The sequence below is a fragment of the Pogonomyrmex barbatus genome, unplaced genomic scaffold (genome assembly GCF_055798465.1).
Source record: "Pogonomyrmex barbatus isolate J1 unplaced genomic scaffold, ASM5579846v1 scaffold9, whole genome shotgun sequence".
Classification (NCBI taxonomy): domain Eukaryota; kingdom Metazoa; phylum Arthropoda; class Insecta; order Hymenoptera; family Formicidae; genus Pogonomyrmex; species Pogonomyrmex barbatus.
This window is the reverse complement of record NW_028297193.1, coordinates 1,973,978-1,989,868: the sequence shown is the minus strand read 5'-3', so window position 1 is coordinate 1,989,868 and position 15,891 is coordinate 1,973,978. Positions and strand designations below refer to the sequence as shown.

The 15,891-nt window shown below is 47.5% G+C and overlaps 1 protein-coding gene across 1 annotated transcript in view; it reads left to right on the top strand.

The window, feature by feature from the left end:
- The window catches only part of Sdc (Syndecan), a 75,235-nt gene that overhangs the window by 53,228 nt on the left and 6,116 nt on the right, over positions 1 to 15,891 (top strand). The window contains exons 2-3 of the mRNA XM_011641363.2: positions 14,355 to 14,541; positions 15,032 to 15,129. Of these exons, the coding sequence (XP_011639665.1) occupies positions 14,355 to 14,541; positions 15,032 to 15,129 (285 nt within the window). The remainder of the gene's footprint in view (positions 1 to 14,354; positions 14,542 to 15,031; positions 15,130 to 15,891) is intronic.

Sequence of the window (15,891 nt, the reverse complement as noted above, 5' to 3'; positions counted from 1 at the left end):
GTTGCGAATATGCCCCGCGCGGGGATGGAAGAAGCAGCGTAAAATTAAGACCGCCGCCCAATCTCTCCGCGCCTCGCGAAACCGCAGTTTGCGCGCCCACGCATTGTGAACGTTTCCCTTCCGTTCGTCGCGGATTTTCCTCGAGACAATCGAGATAGAGATGAGGTCTCGAGACGAAGGTTCACCATTTTCGTTTCGGTTGTTCACTTCCACCGACTCGATTCCATCCAATGGTGCGAAGTTCTCGTCGTAAACAGTTAATAATAAGTTAGTACTAACGCACCTCTATAGTTGTATCTCTTTTTATTTTTTTCTTTCCCGTGTGTTTTACCCTTATTAACACCCGGCTCGCTCCCTTCCTTTTTTCACGCCTACAGGACAGTATGGGTAGATCAGAGCTGGGTGTTACATGGGGTAACTTTATGAGCGCATGGCTGCCGGTAGGCAACGCGTGCTTCTATCCCCTTTTGGATTTTCAAAAGCCTCCTGAGGGGACTGACCCTATTTCCAAGTTCCTCCCGGCTTCGCGCTCGCCTCGGCTAACGCGAAAATATTACGTTTCCAACTCGGTTTAGTCAAAGACACGTTGCCCGACATTCTCATCTGATTTATCGCGGCCGTTCATTTTCGGAAATTGCGCTGTCCGCACGGAACGGTGTGCAACGTCGATTTGTTCATCGCGGCACGTTCCCGGCAAATGGCCGGTCGGTCGGTCGGTTTCGAACTTTCGTTCCGCGAAACGGACAACAACGGACCTCGTCACGCGGACGAGCGTCGTTCTAATTAAATTCTTTATGCGTGACATTTTGCAGCGCGCGGATTCGCAGCTGGAATAAAATGTGCGGAAAACGCGTTTGCTCTCGTGCAAGGTGTGTCGTCAGCCTCGCGCGGCTGTTATCGCGGCGAATCGCGAAGCACGCGTAGTAGCAGGCACGGGGGCCTGCCCGCCACGGATTTATGTCAGACGTAATACGTGGCGTAAGATAACGGCAGACACGACGACGTAACACGCCCCGCGATCCTGTATCTGTTACCGTGACTGCAACTGTCGCGCTATGCAAAAATCCCCCGGCATTCATGCCGAAACTAACAATGAGCCGCGCCGGGCTTCGCCGCACCTCGCCGTGTAATTCGCACGACGTGGCTTATTGTCGGATATATTTCACAATACATTACTGTCAGTGGCAGAGAGCGCGCGGCGCTTTTGGAAATGTCTTGAATGTCTCGCCTACCGACCGCGTTGCAAATTATGTCTCTATGACGGTTGCGTTAATAGTACACACCCCCGTAGACGTAAGAGGAGAAGGAGAGAAAAGGAGAGGAGAGGGGGGGGGTGGGGGAGCGAGAAGGGTGGAGTGACGTCGTATCGTGTTAGAGTTTCTGATCCACGGGGCCAGACCGCGGTGCGATAAATAATACATGTTTCAGCATTCAACCGCCCGACGAGGAATATTAATTAAAGCAGACCGTCCTCGCTTACTTTGCGAACACGTCCATCAGGCTTGCCCGTTTGTGCTAAATTGACTTTGAATGATTTTTTTTATCCTCGTCGCAGCTGGATTTATTGCGAACGCTTAAAGTACCTTATTGGATCAGCCAGGCATCTTTTATTTTAGAATTATTTACAAGACGGCGTCAGTCTGGACAGAAAATCGCAGGATTTCACATTACGCTGCGAAAATCGTTGCTCACTGGAATCACGTAAACATCTTTGCCTCTGTCCCTCTCTTGCTCTCCTTTTTATGCAACATTGTAAAAAAGATCATCATGGAGTAGATATTCTTCCGGAGATATTCCCTCTTTTAATCGCTGTTGATACACTTTTTTTGCATCGCGGCCTTTGCAATTCAAATCGAGCCGAGCGTTGCAAAAGTAAAAAAAGCGGGACGAACGAGATTATTGCAGAAGTCACCTGGCCGCTTGATGAGAACCACTGCAACGATATCTGTTTACCTTCCTCGACATAACGCGCCAGCGTGTTGGATTTTCTCTATCTATTATTTATGTCATAAAGTTAGATTCACACTTCAGACATCGACGCGCGGGCAAAACCGGGATCTCCCGAACACGCAGGCCGGCCTGTGTCGATACCTGTAGCTGGTGGAGAGATGCGCCTCCTCAACTTTGTAAGGAGCATTCATTCGACTCTCGCGGCTGAAAGTGAAGACACCCGCGCGAAAACACCCCCATTCTCTCAAAGCGTAATTCTCCCGAGTCTGGCTGAAATTATACATCCGACAGATCAGATACGCGGATGGTGTATTTAGTGCAGCCGCGTATAATGCATCCGTCGCGTGTCTTCGTAATAGGCACGGAGCTATTTAAATGCCACGCCGTGGCGAAAGCCACGCTCTCAGCTCACGGAGAGCGAGCGTTCCTCCTCTCGCGCAGCTAAATACGACTTCGCACTTAAGGGAGTCCAACGACGCGCGGAGTTTACTCTTCCCATAACTTTCGACGCGGAACAAATCTTGTGTGTACCTTGCCACTTCCGCTCGGAACAATCTTTCATCCATTCCCGAGAGGAATTGTCCCGCGAGATTTCCATAACAGTCGTTTCCGCCACCCTTTGAGATAGTCTCCCCGTCGCCGCTGCCGCGCGCCCGCGCGCGAAATTCTACATCCGCGCCGCTTTCCTGCCGTTTCTCTCGCGTGTCTCATCGAAATTCGGCGATCGATCGATCGACCCCGGCAAGGGGGAATTAATCACGTATAATCGCAGTCGTACATTCTCGACTTCCATCGTGCGCGCAGACAAGATCGAAGTAAAAGGGGAGGAGATGGGAAAGGAGGAGGAAGAGGAGGAGGAGAACGACGACGACGAGGGCGAGGGTGATCGATCTCGGCAAGGGGAGGGAGGGTGGAATCTACAGAATAGCCGGTATCATCTTCCAGAAGGAGAGCAGAAGGGGACAAACGTTGTCGTGGTGGCGAGAAGGTGGTGGTAAGAGGGTTGGCGCGGCGGAAGGGCGACGAGAGAAGCAGAGGCAGGCTGGCTGGCTGGCAGGGTCGGTGGTGGCCCTTGTATTGATTCACAACCCCTGTCGTCCTCCCTCTCGCCGCCGTGCCATAGAAGTCGAGAGGGAAAGAGAGAGAGAGAGAGAGAGAGAGAGAGGAGGGGAGAGAGAGAGAAGGGGGGAGCAATAGAGGGAGGAAGGATCGTAGTCAACCCCTAAACATTGGCGTAGAGCATCTAGACGTCGCCATGTCAGAAATTACTGTCGAGCACGCTGGCATCGGGAGTTTAGTGTAACTTATTGACTTACTCCTTGGACACGAATAATATCCCGTCGTAAAAGCTGCTCGTCGCATATTGCATGCGCCATATATGCGCACGTACAGTAGATACCTATTAAGTTTCGATGCAGCTTTCGGGGCACGTCGCTCCTGGACTCTGTTAAAATAACCCCGCGGCGACCGCGCCGTCGTTCTCCCGCTCCTCTCTCCTCCCCGTCCCCCTCTTTCCCTTTGCGATCGCGTCGGACGCTTGGATTTCAATTAACGTCGAAATTCGAAAACGGTCGCTCGATGGTTCGCGAGGGACGACGAATCGCTTTCCGATGAAAAATCTTGTGCGACCCCGTCCGGGAGCGCACAGTTAACGTTCCCGAGCCATTCAACCGATGCCGATTGGGGGGATGGGAAGGGGGAAGGAGGGAAGTAAAAGAGGGGTCTACCCCTTTGACTTGTCGCGCCGATAACGGGATGGATGTGTCGGAGGTGGTGGATAGGTGGCATCGAGAATCGGAAAAGGATTTAGTCGCCCGGGGGAGAGGGGGATGGATGGGGGATGCGAGCGTATTCAGAGGATAGACGTGCAATTATTACGAAGATCGTGCACAACTCTCCCTTTCCTATCCCCTTTCTTTCTTTTCCCTTTTAACTCTCCCTTTGCCGCTTTTTCTTCTCATTTGAAGCCGCGTTTGCGACAAACGAATCGGGGAATTAATAGTTTTATTCGGTTGTACCTGTTGTCGGAGACAATCACGGTGTGGTATATATACGTTTACAAACATGTTTCGCTCTTTTGAAGGCAGCTAGACGGGAAAAAAGTTCACGCTCCGTCTATCCGCGCGATCGGTATGACTGGTAGGAAACGCCGTTTTAAAAGGAGGTCCGAGAAAGCGTTGTCTGATTGAGCGTTAAATAGGCGCTCAATTGAGCACGGCGAACAAACAGTCGGACCTTGACAAAGCGAGCCATCGAACCGGAAGGAAAGGAACGTTTCTCCAACATGACGATTTTCCACGGAAATAACTTTACTACGCGCGTTTCCAACACGACGCGCTTCCCGCTCGTCACTCGCGTTCACCGCGTCTCGTCAATTATATTTCGCAGCCCCCCGAGATCGCGGGACATTTTTCGTAATGGTCCTTCGAGCTCGCGTAGAGCGCGGAGGCACCCTCGAACGTGTATCAAAGGTAAACTCGAAACAATGATCCGTCCACGAGAGGCGGCCTGGGCCCGCCTGGGCGAGCCTCATAGGCGGCACTTGACGTTTTGTGGGCTGAGGTGAGAAGGAAACGAAGGCGGCGGAATCGCGCTGGTGATGCCAGCATCTTGCATTCGACGACGATCGAAGGCGCTTATTAAGGCCAAGTGTCATCCCGGACGATGCCATTTCGGTCTTCGACGTGCTTCGCTCGCCTCCGGGCCCGCCTGCCTCTTTCGCCTCCTTCGCCTATCTCGCCGAGACCTCTTTGGAATTTAATAATCTCGCGGAGAAGAGAGAGAAAGGGTGACGTCCGTCCCTCTCCTCTCTTTCTCCCTCGTCGAAGCTCTGAAAATCGTGATTAACAATAGCGCGGCGTCTCTTCCTATCTTCTTCCTATTCTCCCTCTCTCCCCTTTGTTTCCTTATCGTCTACTCGCGTTAAGTCGTTCGTCGCCTTAATTGAGACGCTCAGAAAAGCGTCACACGAGTGTTGCGTCACATGAGTCTCGCTTAACTCGACACTGCAGCTGACGTGCATTAACTTACAAATACTTATGAGACTTCCTCCTTCCGTGCCCGTGGGTTACGTGCAACGCGTATGATCACAATCAATAAGAATGCAATCTCATCTCATTCCCCTCTCCTTCCGCGTTGATTTATGTGAGAAATATTTTGCGACGTACGCGCCGTGACGAAATCGAGATTTCGCAAGAAGCGATAAACAGGAGAATTTCTACGACGGAATACGACCGCGAAGGGACGCATGCTCGGAATTTATTAACTTCATCGAAAGCCGGAAAGAAGATACGTGCTTTTATCCTGAATCTCCCTTTCTCCTCCTACCGCCAATTTGTTCGGTACTTGCGCTTTCTTCCCGTCGCATCGGCTTAATCTCCTTATCTTCGAATGGACGAATGGTGCTGCACGAGACTTTCAATAATTTCGTTTCAGTCACCGAGATAAATGCGGGCGATAAATTGGCGGGAGCTTACGTAAGGGTAAAGAAGCTGACGAATTATTCAATTGCCGCGTGAAAATTTTACGCTGGTTCCTATCTCCTGAAATTTTACAACGTCATCAATTTTCCCGGAATTCCCGGCCGAATTAACATCTCTGGCTTCGCCAGATCGGCAGCCCGGGCAGAAGGAGCCGGCAACCGGTTCATTAAGTGCGTAACAGAGGAAATCCAAACAGAGTGGAGAGGCAGGATGAAATCGGCCGGCCGGTGGGTCCGCGCCGCGGCTTTTGAATTTAGTTTCACGCCCAACAGATCATGTCCGAATCATATTACGGCGGAATTTCTCGCGAAGTTACCGGCCGTAATTGCTATTCTCGTCGGTGCCGGCACGATATCTCGCATTAATCCCGCGTTTCGCGTGCGTGAGCGCGCGCGGTTTTTGCGCGCGAGCGAATTTGCATTCGTGTCTCTGCGGCGGCGTTTCATTTATCCTTCCGCAAACGGCCCGTGTTTTGCGAGCGCGCACATTTTTGCGTTTCCGCGCGAATAGATTGGAAAGATCGGAAAAAAAAATTATTTTTTCTTTTTATATAGTACACACGCTCGACCTTGCGCCGCCTCTCTTTTCGGAACGCGAGCGCGCCGGGACTCAATCGAACGAAAACCAACAATCGCCGACAATTACAATCGCGACAAAGGGAGATCGTCCGCCTTCTACGATATTAATTTCATTCGAATGCACGGAGTGCATTGTCCGGCCGGAGTATCGCTCGAAATAGTCGCGCGGCATGTATAATTCCGAATGCGACGTTATTCAAAGGGAAAGAGACACGAAACATTAATTACCGAGCGTGCACCGAGAGAAATAAATTATTTTCTAGGTAAATCCCGATCCGCGAACGCGCGAGACTTGGAGTCGGAATAAGCGAGATCGCTACGGAGCGTTTTGATCCGCGCGGCTTTTCGCGTATTATGTAACGCGCGTTTAATTATTTACTCGACTGCTACGTATAATTACGTTTATCACGATTTGCGATTTTGCGCCAAACGGCGATTCATTTCACCTAAGTAGATTTCACCTAAGTAGCTCACTCCGCGTGAGAACGCCCCCGTAGGCTTCTCTCCTCGCTCTCTCGTTTCGCGAGGGAAGAATTTCCGTCGATTTGCAGAGAGAAAAATGTATCGCTCGTGCTAACGGTGAAAACGACATTTTCCGTCGGTCCTGTCAACAATTTGCGGTTCACCCGCGCGATACGTGATACGCATAAAAATCAAACCCGCGACGGCGGAAGTCCGCGCGGCCCTTTGTCGTGATATATAGATGTTACGTCGCTCGTCAAAGGACGGTGGAAAAATAATTCAAGTAAATACGGAAGAGAGAGCGAGCCGTTACAACAGGAGACAAATCCGCAAAGGCGGAATGAGCGTAGGGAGAAAATAATAAACGGGAGACCGAGGCGCGCGCGCGGGCGGACGTTAGTACATTTTGCAAATGAGGCAACTCTGTAAAAACACGTAGAAACATAGCGCGGCGGAATTTCCGTGATTATTGCGAAAATTAATTACTCCTGAGCGACGTAACACTGAAACGCCGCATTATCTCACGCGCATTGAGAGACGACGAGCGCATAATCGCTCGCGTTTAATTGACGCCTCCTAGCTTCGTGTCCTCGTAGCTCTTCTCTCTTATAAACCTCTCTTTCACTCGATATTTATGATATCGGATAACAGTATCAAAAGAAAGAGCGCGACGGGGGAAGGGGGTCTTAGCGCGCGAGGAGCGATCACGATGAAGGACGAGGGTTGAGAGCGCGCGCGCCTTTTTAAAGGGCTACCGATTCGCGGGTGGGGAAAAATGGATTCTTTTTGCGGAACCACGACCGTTGTTCTTTCGGGGGAAGTGCCGATATTTGCCTAATTTTACGCTTAACATGCAAAGAAGCTGCTCTTTTACCTCTCCATATCGAGCTGCTTCTTTTTTTTCCTCTCCCCCTCGAAAAGGACCGGCTTTTCCGCAATCTCTTTTGCAACGCCTCTCAAGGATGCATACGGAAAACTTGCGCCTTCGCCAGTACTCGATATTTGAATCGATCGAGAAAATTATTGCCCGAGAATCCGCGTCGTTGATCAAACTGTCTAACCGCGCGACCGCTCTCTATAAGCTCATTTGATTTATCTCTCTTATCCCTCTTGCTTATATTTAACTTCAAATTGGCTCGTAATCCTTCGCGATTTTATGTGAAAAAGTGATCGGCGATCCGCATAATTCTACGAATACCCCAAGCATCGGGCGATCGTGATCAACAAATTACGTATTTAAGTATACGCACGATTCGAATAATACATGAATTCGCTTTGTAAGTCAGATCACGACGACGAGATCCAAGGTGACGAAGAAGGAACGTATTACATCGGCTTACATGGAAGGAACTCTTTTGCCAAAGTATCTAAAAATTTCATCGGATACAAATCTGAAAATAATTTTGTCGAGTTTAATCATAAAATATTTATGTAGGTTGTTTAAATTACTAGACATCAGCATTTTTTTCGTAATATTATTTTTCATATCAGCATAATAATTTAAGCATAATAATGTTGGTCATTTAAGCATAATAATTTTGGTCCAACAGAATTATTTTCGGGTGTGTACTTAACCAAATTTTTTAGATTTTTTTAGCAAAGCCGTTCTTTCCGTGTACTTTGGCAAATCAATTCGCTGACCGCGCGAGGATTAATCGATCGATGTTCGCAATCTCTCAACGCGATTCGGTGTAATCTCGTTTAAAGCTCTCCTTCGTGCCGCTTTCCGCCCACATGTAGATCAGGAGGGCTATAAAAATACGCGCGCGTCACACTTTTCCAGAATTCCTCCTCCGCCGCCGCCGCCGCCGCCGCCATCTCCTTCTCCTCTTTCGTCGTCCTCTCCCTCGCAAAGTCGAGCAATTGTCCGATCGGCCGTGCAGCCTCCTCTCCTCGGTCGCCGCTATGCGAGTAGCACAATTAATTAGCGCACCGTGAACGTTGAGGTGCGCAGAGCTCGGCCGAGCGTCGCCGTCGCCGTCGCCGTCGCCGTCGCCGTCGCCGTCGCGCATCGACGAGAGCCAGCGATTTGAGATAACGCGATCATCGTCTGGGAGTAACCCGGGTCGATTCACCTGCCGCATGCTGCGCATCACACGTGTTCCCCCGTGTCGTAATTGCCCGGCGCCGTTATCGCGGGACGACGTTACGGCGGACGTTCCTTCCCTTCCCCGAAAGGGCGAGTCTCGAGAAAGGGGCTGAAATGCCTCGGGCATTCTCTAGGGGCGAGATCTCGTCGTTCGAAATTCGACAGCGTCGAATTCGCGAAGAATCCGCGATGCATATCGATCATCGTTACGCGATCAGTCCCGCGGGAATTCGATTGTCGAAATTGATGAGTTCCAGAAATTCCGTTTCGTTATACATGTGTGTATAGATTCCGAGCTCTCGCCTCGTTACACGTTGTAACGACACGAGTACGGTACAACGTCAACGTGCGCGCGTCGTGAAGAGGTAGGCCTCCTACTCGCGCGATCGATTTTTCCATTTTCTCGTACGTTGACCATCGCTCTCTCCTCGATGGGTAAAACCGATGGTGGAAGCGCGAAAGGAACGAAGAACCCACACGGCGCACTGCGCAAGCCCCGGAGACCGGAGTTAAGTCCCTTGAATACGAATCCAATATGAAAAATCCTGTCCATTCAAATAAGGCGACGATGTGGGCGGGTTCTACGCGCGTTCTCGCAAACGCGAACAACAAGCTTCTATCCCGACCAGGTAGAGCAGATTTTCAATATCCCGGCGCTCGCGAATCGCCTTATCGTATGACTTATTGAATACGTTTCGGTGCCCGCTCGCGTGACTTTTGATGGATTTCTTTGACGGATTTCTCGCGCGTTTGCGCTCGCACGCGCGTTTGTCTATGCAAATCGAACATACAATGTATCGTTCGCGCGATTCCACCCGGACCCGCGAGCTTCTTCCTGACATTTCCCCCGGTAATTGCGGAGGACAAAGTCGCGAAAGATTTTGTGTCCGACTAATTGAATACATAATTGAATACATAAAGATTTGTAAAAGTACCTTCATCGATAATAGTAACGCATCAATTTGCGACAAAAATGAAATGTATGATATAAAAAAAATATCTATGATCATAGCTGGATCTTGTCTAATAATTGTTTTCTTAAATTTTTTATATATAAGTTCAGTAGACTTTTTTGTCACCAACAGATTTATAATGTAGCGTGTAACCAAATTATATGATAACTCGATAATCAGTTTAATAATTTTGATCAAAATTCCCTATCTTATTATAAGCGAGAAATATATGTTGTATGAAATAGATTAAAATCATCAGATGTAAAATAAAATATAAGACAAAATATCGAAGGAATCCTATTAGAATACACCGAAAGGATAATTAAATAATTTTGAAGTATATAAAAATTGGGCCAGATAGATCTGAAAATCATTTTATTGGACCATCAAAATAATTACGTAAAACGCTTTAATTGATTATTAGAATAACAAAAGTTTTTACAATATTATTCTGCTTAAGTGTCTTAAATAATTACTTTGGGATTGTTCAACAAATTTATTTTCAGATCTGTGTTTGGTTAAATTTTTAGGTGCTTGAAAAGAACCTTCTTCTTTCCGTACATAAAATACAGGATGAGGCTATAAGAAATGCAAAATTGCCTCCCTGAGGTACAATTAGACTTGAATTTATCAAGCAGCACGTTCTCGAATATCTTCCGTCGACTTTAGGAAAACGTCCTGTATATCTACGTAATATAAATGTACAGGGAACTGTATATATATATATATATATATATATATATATATATATATATATATATATATACACGCGTATATATACAGTCGCGGGGGATCTCGAACAGTGCCGTCTACCGAGTTGGACTCGTACTAGATCGGTGCAGTCACCACCTGGCCTAAAACCACTGCACATCACCCTCCGAATTTTCCTGTTTTCCGCCGCGGGAGAGCCAAGTATCCATCAATCCTCCGAGCCGACCGGACGCGGTAAGTACCGAGATATCGACAGGCTCGTTCGCGATGGCACTCGATGATTTCTCGTCGTTCGTGTACGAGGCATTCAGGAAATTTCGGTGGGGAAAAAAAAACGAGCACACACAAAAAACGAGTCATCGTCGGAGCGCTGTCTCGCTCTCTCGAATCGGAGCAATTCCCTTCGGGTTAAATCTCGGAGCTGTTTCCTCCGTCGTTCGGTGCGCGAGGATGCGAATCGCGGGGATTGCGAATCCTCGCGCGAGACGTTTCTTCTCCGCGCGACGAGAATCGTGAACGAAAAACGAGACGCTTGACGAAGGGAGGAAGGAGGTCGATAGCATCGCGCGCCCGCGCAATCCTGTGAGCACCGCATCCAGAAGGGCGACACGAGGAGAAAGCGCTACCAGGGTGGTACTGGTTGCTCGGGGGTGAGAAGAGGGTGCGTGTGCGTGGCGGAGGAAAGGAACCGAGGGAACTCTCCGCGATGAGAGCGACGAGGACGAGTCTCTTTGGTAGGGATTTCGCCTCCACGAAGGGCCTCCAAGGTCTCGGCCCTTGGGCTGGGGAATCGACCGGGCCGACGCCGCGCCGTGTTCGCCGGTATCGATTCGGTCGGCGGATAGATACACCGGGGCGACGCACTCGACCGTCGCCGGCGCAACTGGCCGCACGCGTCGGCGTGTGCATCCAGGATTTATCCCGTTTCTCGACGAGGATTTCCATCCGTATTCCCTCTCGCTATTGTCAGTTTGCGCGTAACTAGTTGCTTCCAACTCGCCGACGCTCGATCATTGTTCCCGTTTTTTTTTTCTCTTCCCTTCATTATCTATCCTATGATTACCGTTATTTCTTTTTGGGGTGAGCGATCGACGCCATCGAGGGTGGATCCAGACTGACCGAAGAGCGCGAACAAACGCGAACGAACGAATTTGCATTGGCGACTGTGGATGGCGCCGCGAGTACGAATGAGTCTGAATTTATATCGTACGTGTTTTTTTTTTCTTTTTTTTTTTCAATACATCAAAGTTTTAAAAATTCTCACTGCATTCGACCATATTTATTCATAATTGTTTGTTCTTGCTCGTTTGGTCTCGCGAGAGCAATACGTGTATGGCGTATGAATTATTGAACCTGCATTCTTTCGATTTCTCCGCGCTATTCAAATGGCGAACAAACGATCGGTGCAAGGTGAAAGGTTGTAAAAGGGAGAGATAGGAAAGACAAAAAAGTCAGAGAAGTCGCGGGATCGGAAGAGAACGTTCAACAAATCGTAAATTCACTTTTTTTTATCCGTGCCTTCTGAAGCTTCTTGCAATTTCTTTCTTCTTTCTTGAGTATGCACTTATTCCATTTCAAAAAGAATGCGATTCGATATAGCAAAAGATGGATAAGAGAAAGATCTAATATTCAGAAGAAGGAACGTCACTTTTCAGTTGATATTCAATATTTTATAATTTAGATATTGATTGATGTATGTATAATATGAAATAAATAAATATTGACATTTTCGGCAATTGGATGGGATTTTATATTTAATAATACTTTTGTGAATTGTATATATTATTCAATAAAGCGATTCAATAAAGCGATGTTACATTTTCAATTTTGATATATGAAAAGAATAATTTTAATAATAATTTTGCTGAAATATCTTCGAATTTGGCCAGGTAGAGATTTGAAAATAATTTTAAACCGTCGAATAATTACATGAAAGAATTAAACATAATAATATCGCACGAACTAGGCAATGGATGAAATTGACAAAAATTATTATAATGTATGAATAATCAAATGAAAAGCTGAGAGTGCATTTAATTAGCACGTAATAATTTTTATATATTTAATACATTTTACTGTCCCATATATATAAATCCAAGACTCGGACATTCGTTATTTTAATTAGGCTTTTATTTGATTATTCGTATATTATTTCAATATTGAAAATTCTCTCTTGAACACCTACCTGCTATTGAAAAGTATTATTAAACTTGAGATTTCGTTCGATGGCCGAAGGTGTCGGATCTAACGTTTCTGACTGACAGGCGGCGATTTGTCATCGATTGTCGGCGTTTAGCGTCACGCAATTCGGCCGTTTTCTCTTTTTCTTCTTTTTTTTTTTTTTTTTTTTTTTTTCGAACGAGCTCGAATCTCGTCGTATTGAATACGACGTGTCGTACCGTGGCGAATGCACGGCCGACGCGTGCTCGATGGGAACGAAACGGAAACGAAACGCAACACACGTTCGACGTCCGCGCGCCGGACTGGAGCGCGCGTTTTCCACGGTCATCGGACACTCATTGTCTTTCGGGGCGAAAAGCGAAAGGGAGGAAATCACCGGGACGCGAGAGAAAGAGAGAGAGAGAGAGAGGGGGGGGGGAGGGCGGTGAGACGTGCGAGAGCGAATTTCGACGTTATCGATCGCAACACGCCGTTCGTTAATATCGCCATTCAATCGCCGAGTATTATTGACGTGACGTAGATCGACGGGACGGAATACTTTTCGTCGCCTTTATTATCTTTCGGATTGTCATTTTTATCGTGTCACTGTGAAATATTCTATCCGCTCATGATATCGCTTATTGTTGGACGCTGTCACATGCGAGATACACCGGACGATCTAACGTTACGTGGAAAATTCGTTCGGGATGCACGTTCTCTCGAGCGCATTTTTACATTATCGTGAAATATGCATATATAATTATAATATATATAAAATAATGAAATATATATTTTATAAATGTATATGTATATTTATAAAAAAAAATATATATATATATTTTTTTTAAAGAATTTCCCTTTCTCTCTCTTTCTTTCTTTCTCTCGATTGTCTTCGGAGAAAATGAAATTTTCTTACGACGACAATACCGCGTAGCGGGAATGTTGGCGTACGCAATCTCGCTTGCTCGACGTTTCTCATGTCTCGTCGCTTCGCATTCCGCGAACATCACGTAACCGGAAGCGTGGGCTATTCTACCGTTTCCTCCTCAATCATCCGCTCGTCGTGGCCGCTCTTTGTCGCACACGGGGAAACCACGGGGACTGCCAGCCGTCCGTCCGTTCGTTTACTCAATTTAACAACGCGATGCAGTTTTATCGCGCGCCCTTGAAGAAGTATCTCCGGCGTGAAATTAAAACGGCGAGCCCGGTTTCCGCGGCCTGTTACCACACGCGTCAAAACGCGCGGAAGACACGCGCGAGATGTGAGAGATACAAAGCGCGTCGGGCGTGCGGAGCGAAGGAGAGACGCGCTCCTCTATTTTCGTGCTAGGTAACGGGACAGGGGATGAAGCTGTTCTAGAAATAGAACGGAGCAACGTTAACCCGCGCCACCCACGCTGATCCTTCACGGAGGAGGAATCTCGTCGTCTCGCGAATCACCCGCGCCTCGCTCTCTATCTTTCTCTCCGATGCGGTTTAGTCCCACGGAGAGCGATCTCTCCTAATCCCCTTTCCTTTTTCCTCCACCCCTCTCTCTGTCTCTCTCGATTTTGACTTCCGTTGAAATCTGAAATTTGCGCGCATTTGCATTTGATGTTCGAGGACGCTGCCTAGATTGCTGAATCCCGCGCGTCGCTTATGGCAGTTACCGCGAGAGGCGGAGGCGAGAGGAGATCGCTCCCCCTCACGTCTCTCGCGGCTGGGTTAAATTAAAATTTAATGAACCACGGGACCTTTCACGTCACAGAGATCCTGTCACGTCGGAGGAGAACGCGTTTACGTATGCGCGTGCCTTTAATCACGTTAGCTCGCGCTCCGTGACGCCAAGACGGCGGTGTCAACGACCCCCGTGCCGGGGTTGCGTCTCGCCAGGCGATCCTGCCCGCTTCACGTCTCACGACGACACGTCGTCCTCCCCTATCGAACTCGATATCGATCCACCGAGTCACGTTGCCTTTCTGCCTTCCAGAAGGAACAGAGCGACAACAAACAGAGGACGTCGGCGAGCTCGACTTACAACACCTTCGACGACCTGTACTTGGATGATCAGGACGCCTTAGAAGGCTCCGGCCGAGGTGGCAGCGACAATCGCGACGACCTTGAAGCCTCGGGCAGCGGCCTTGGTCCTGACGACGAGGACGGGGACGACGATCATGGTATGACACCCGATATTATCTGTCACCAGACAGACGATCTTGATCGACGAATTTCATTATCTGCTTTTAGCAAAGGAAAGATTAAATATTCGATGTAATTTTTATACAACGCGTCCGGTCCGTCTGTTTCCTCGCGACAATTCTATCTCGATGTGTATACGTTTATAAATACCGGAGGAGATTTTTCTTGTGAATTCTTTGTACGGCGCTCGATTGGTTGAAAAGTGCCAATTGCAAAACTGAACGCGCTAGTAAAAATATCATGCGCGTCACAAAGGCGGTTTGTGCCGGAAGAATTTTTCAAAAATTGAAAAACGGACGATATCGGAGCGCGTTCGCCGATCGCCGTGATTGGAGATTTTATTTCCAGCTTTCAGGGAAAACGTGCTTGGTCGCGTGAAATGAAAAAACATTTCTCTCTGGAAGCTCTGCGAGATTCGTGCAAGATACCAGATTCTAACATATCCGTCGTAACTTCGTTGTGTTGCAGAGTTCACCGGTAATAATGGATTAGAGGTGCCGAGCAAGCCGACCGAAGCGAGACCTCCGTACAGCATCGACGAGACAAACGTCAAAACTAAACAACAGGTAAGCACAAGTTTCTACGTTTCTAAAGTTACGAAACCTATCAGTGGATCTTCAATTTTACTCTTCCTCGTATCTCCCGAACACTCCCTGTTCATATTTCATTTAAAACATCTACGGAATACTACCTTTGTCCTCGATTCACGAATGCGCTCTGTGCACGGAAAGAACAATTCTGTTGAAATACCTAAAAATTTAGTCGATACAAATCTAAAAAATAATTTTATCAGGCCATCAAAATAACAATGTAGAACGTCCAAATTAATTACTAGGATATAAAAAAATTTTATCGTCGTCTGAAGATCGTCTGAAAATTTTATCGTCATCTTACATAATGATGATTTGATGATCCAAGAAAATTATTTTATCAGATCTGTATTTGGTCTGCGCATAAATTTTTTAATACTTCAGCAAACTACTTCAGCAAAACTATATAATAATAATAATAATAATAATGTGGAAATTACCGCAGGCGGATAATTGCCCGCTAATGCAAATGATTAGAATTTGTTTTCACGGAAGGAGAGCGCGGCTTGTGCGAAGCTGTAATAAAGAAAGAAATTTTATTTCATTCCATAAATTGCAGTAGTACATCATACCTTCGCGACGTTTTACGATATCGCGCCTGATATTTCCTGCACAAGCGTGCAATCTAATTTGCGCGATTAGAGTGCTGACGCGACACTTCCCGCTCGGGAACGGATCACTACATTTTTGTTCGATGACACGCGGGGCGCATCTTCTCTCGCATGGGGTCGCGAATTA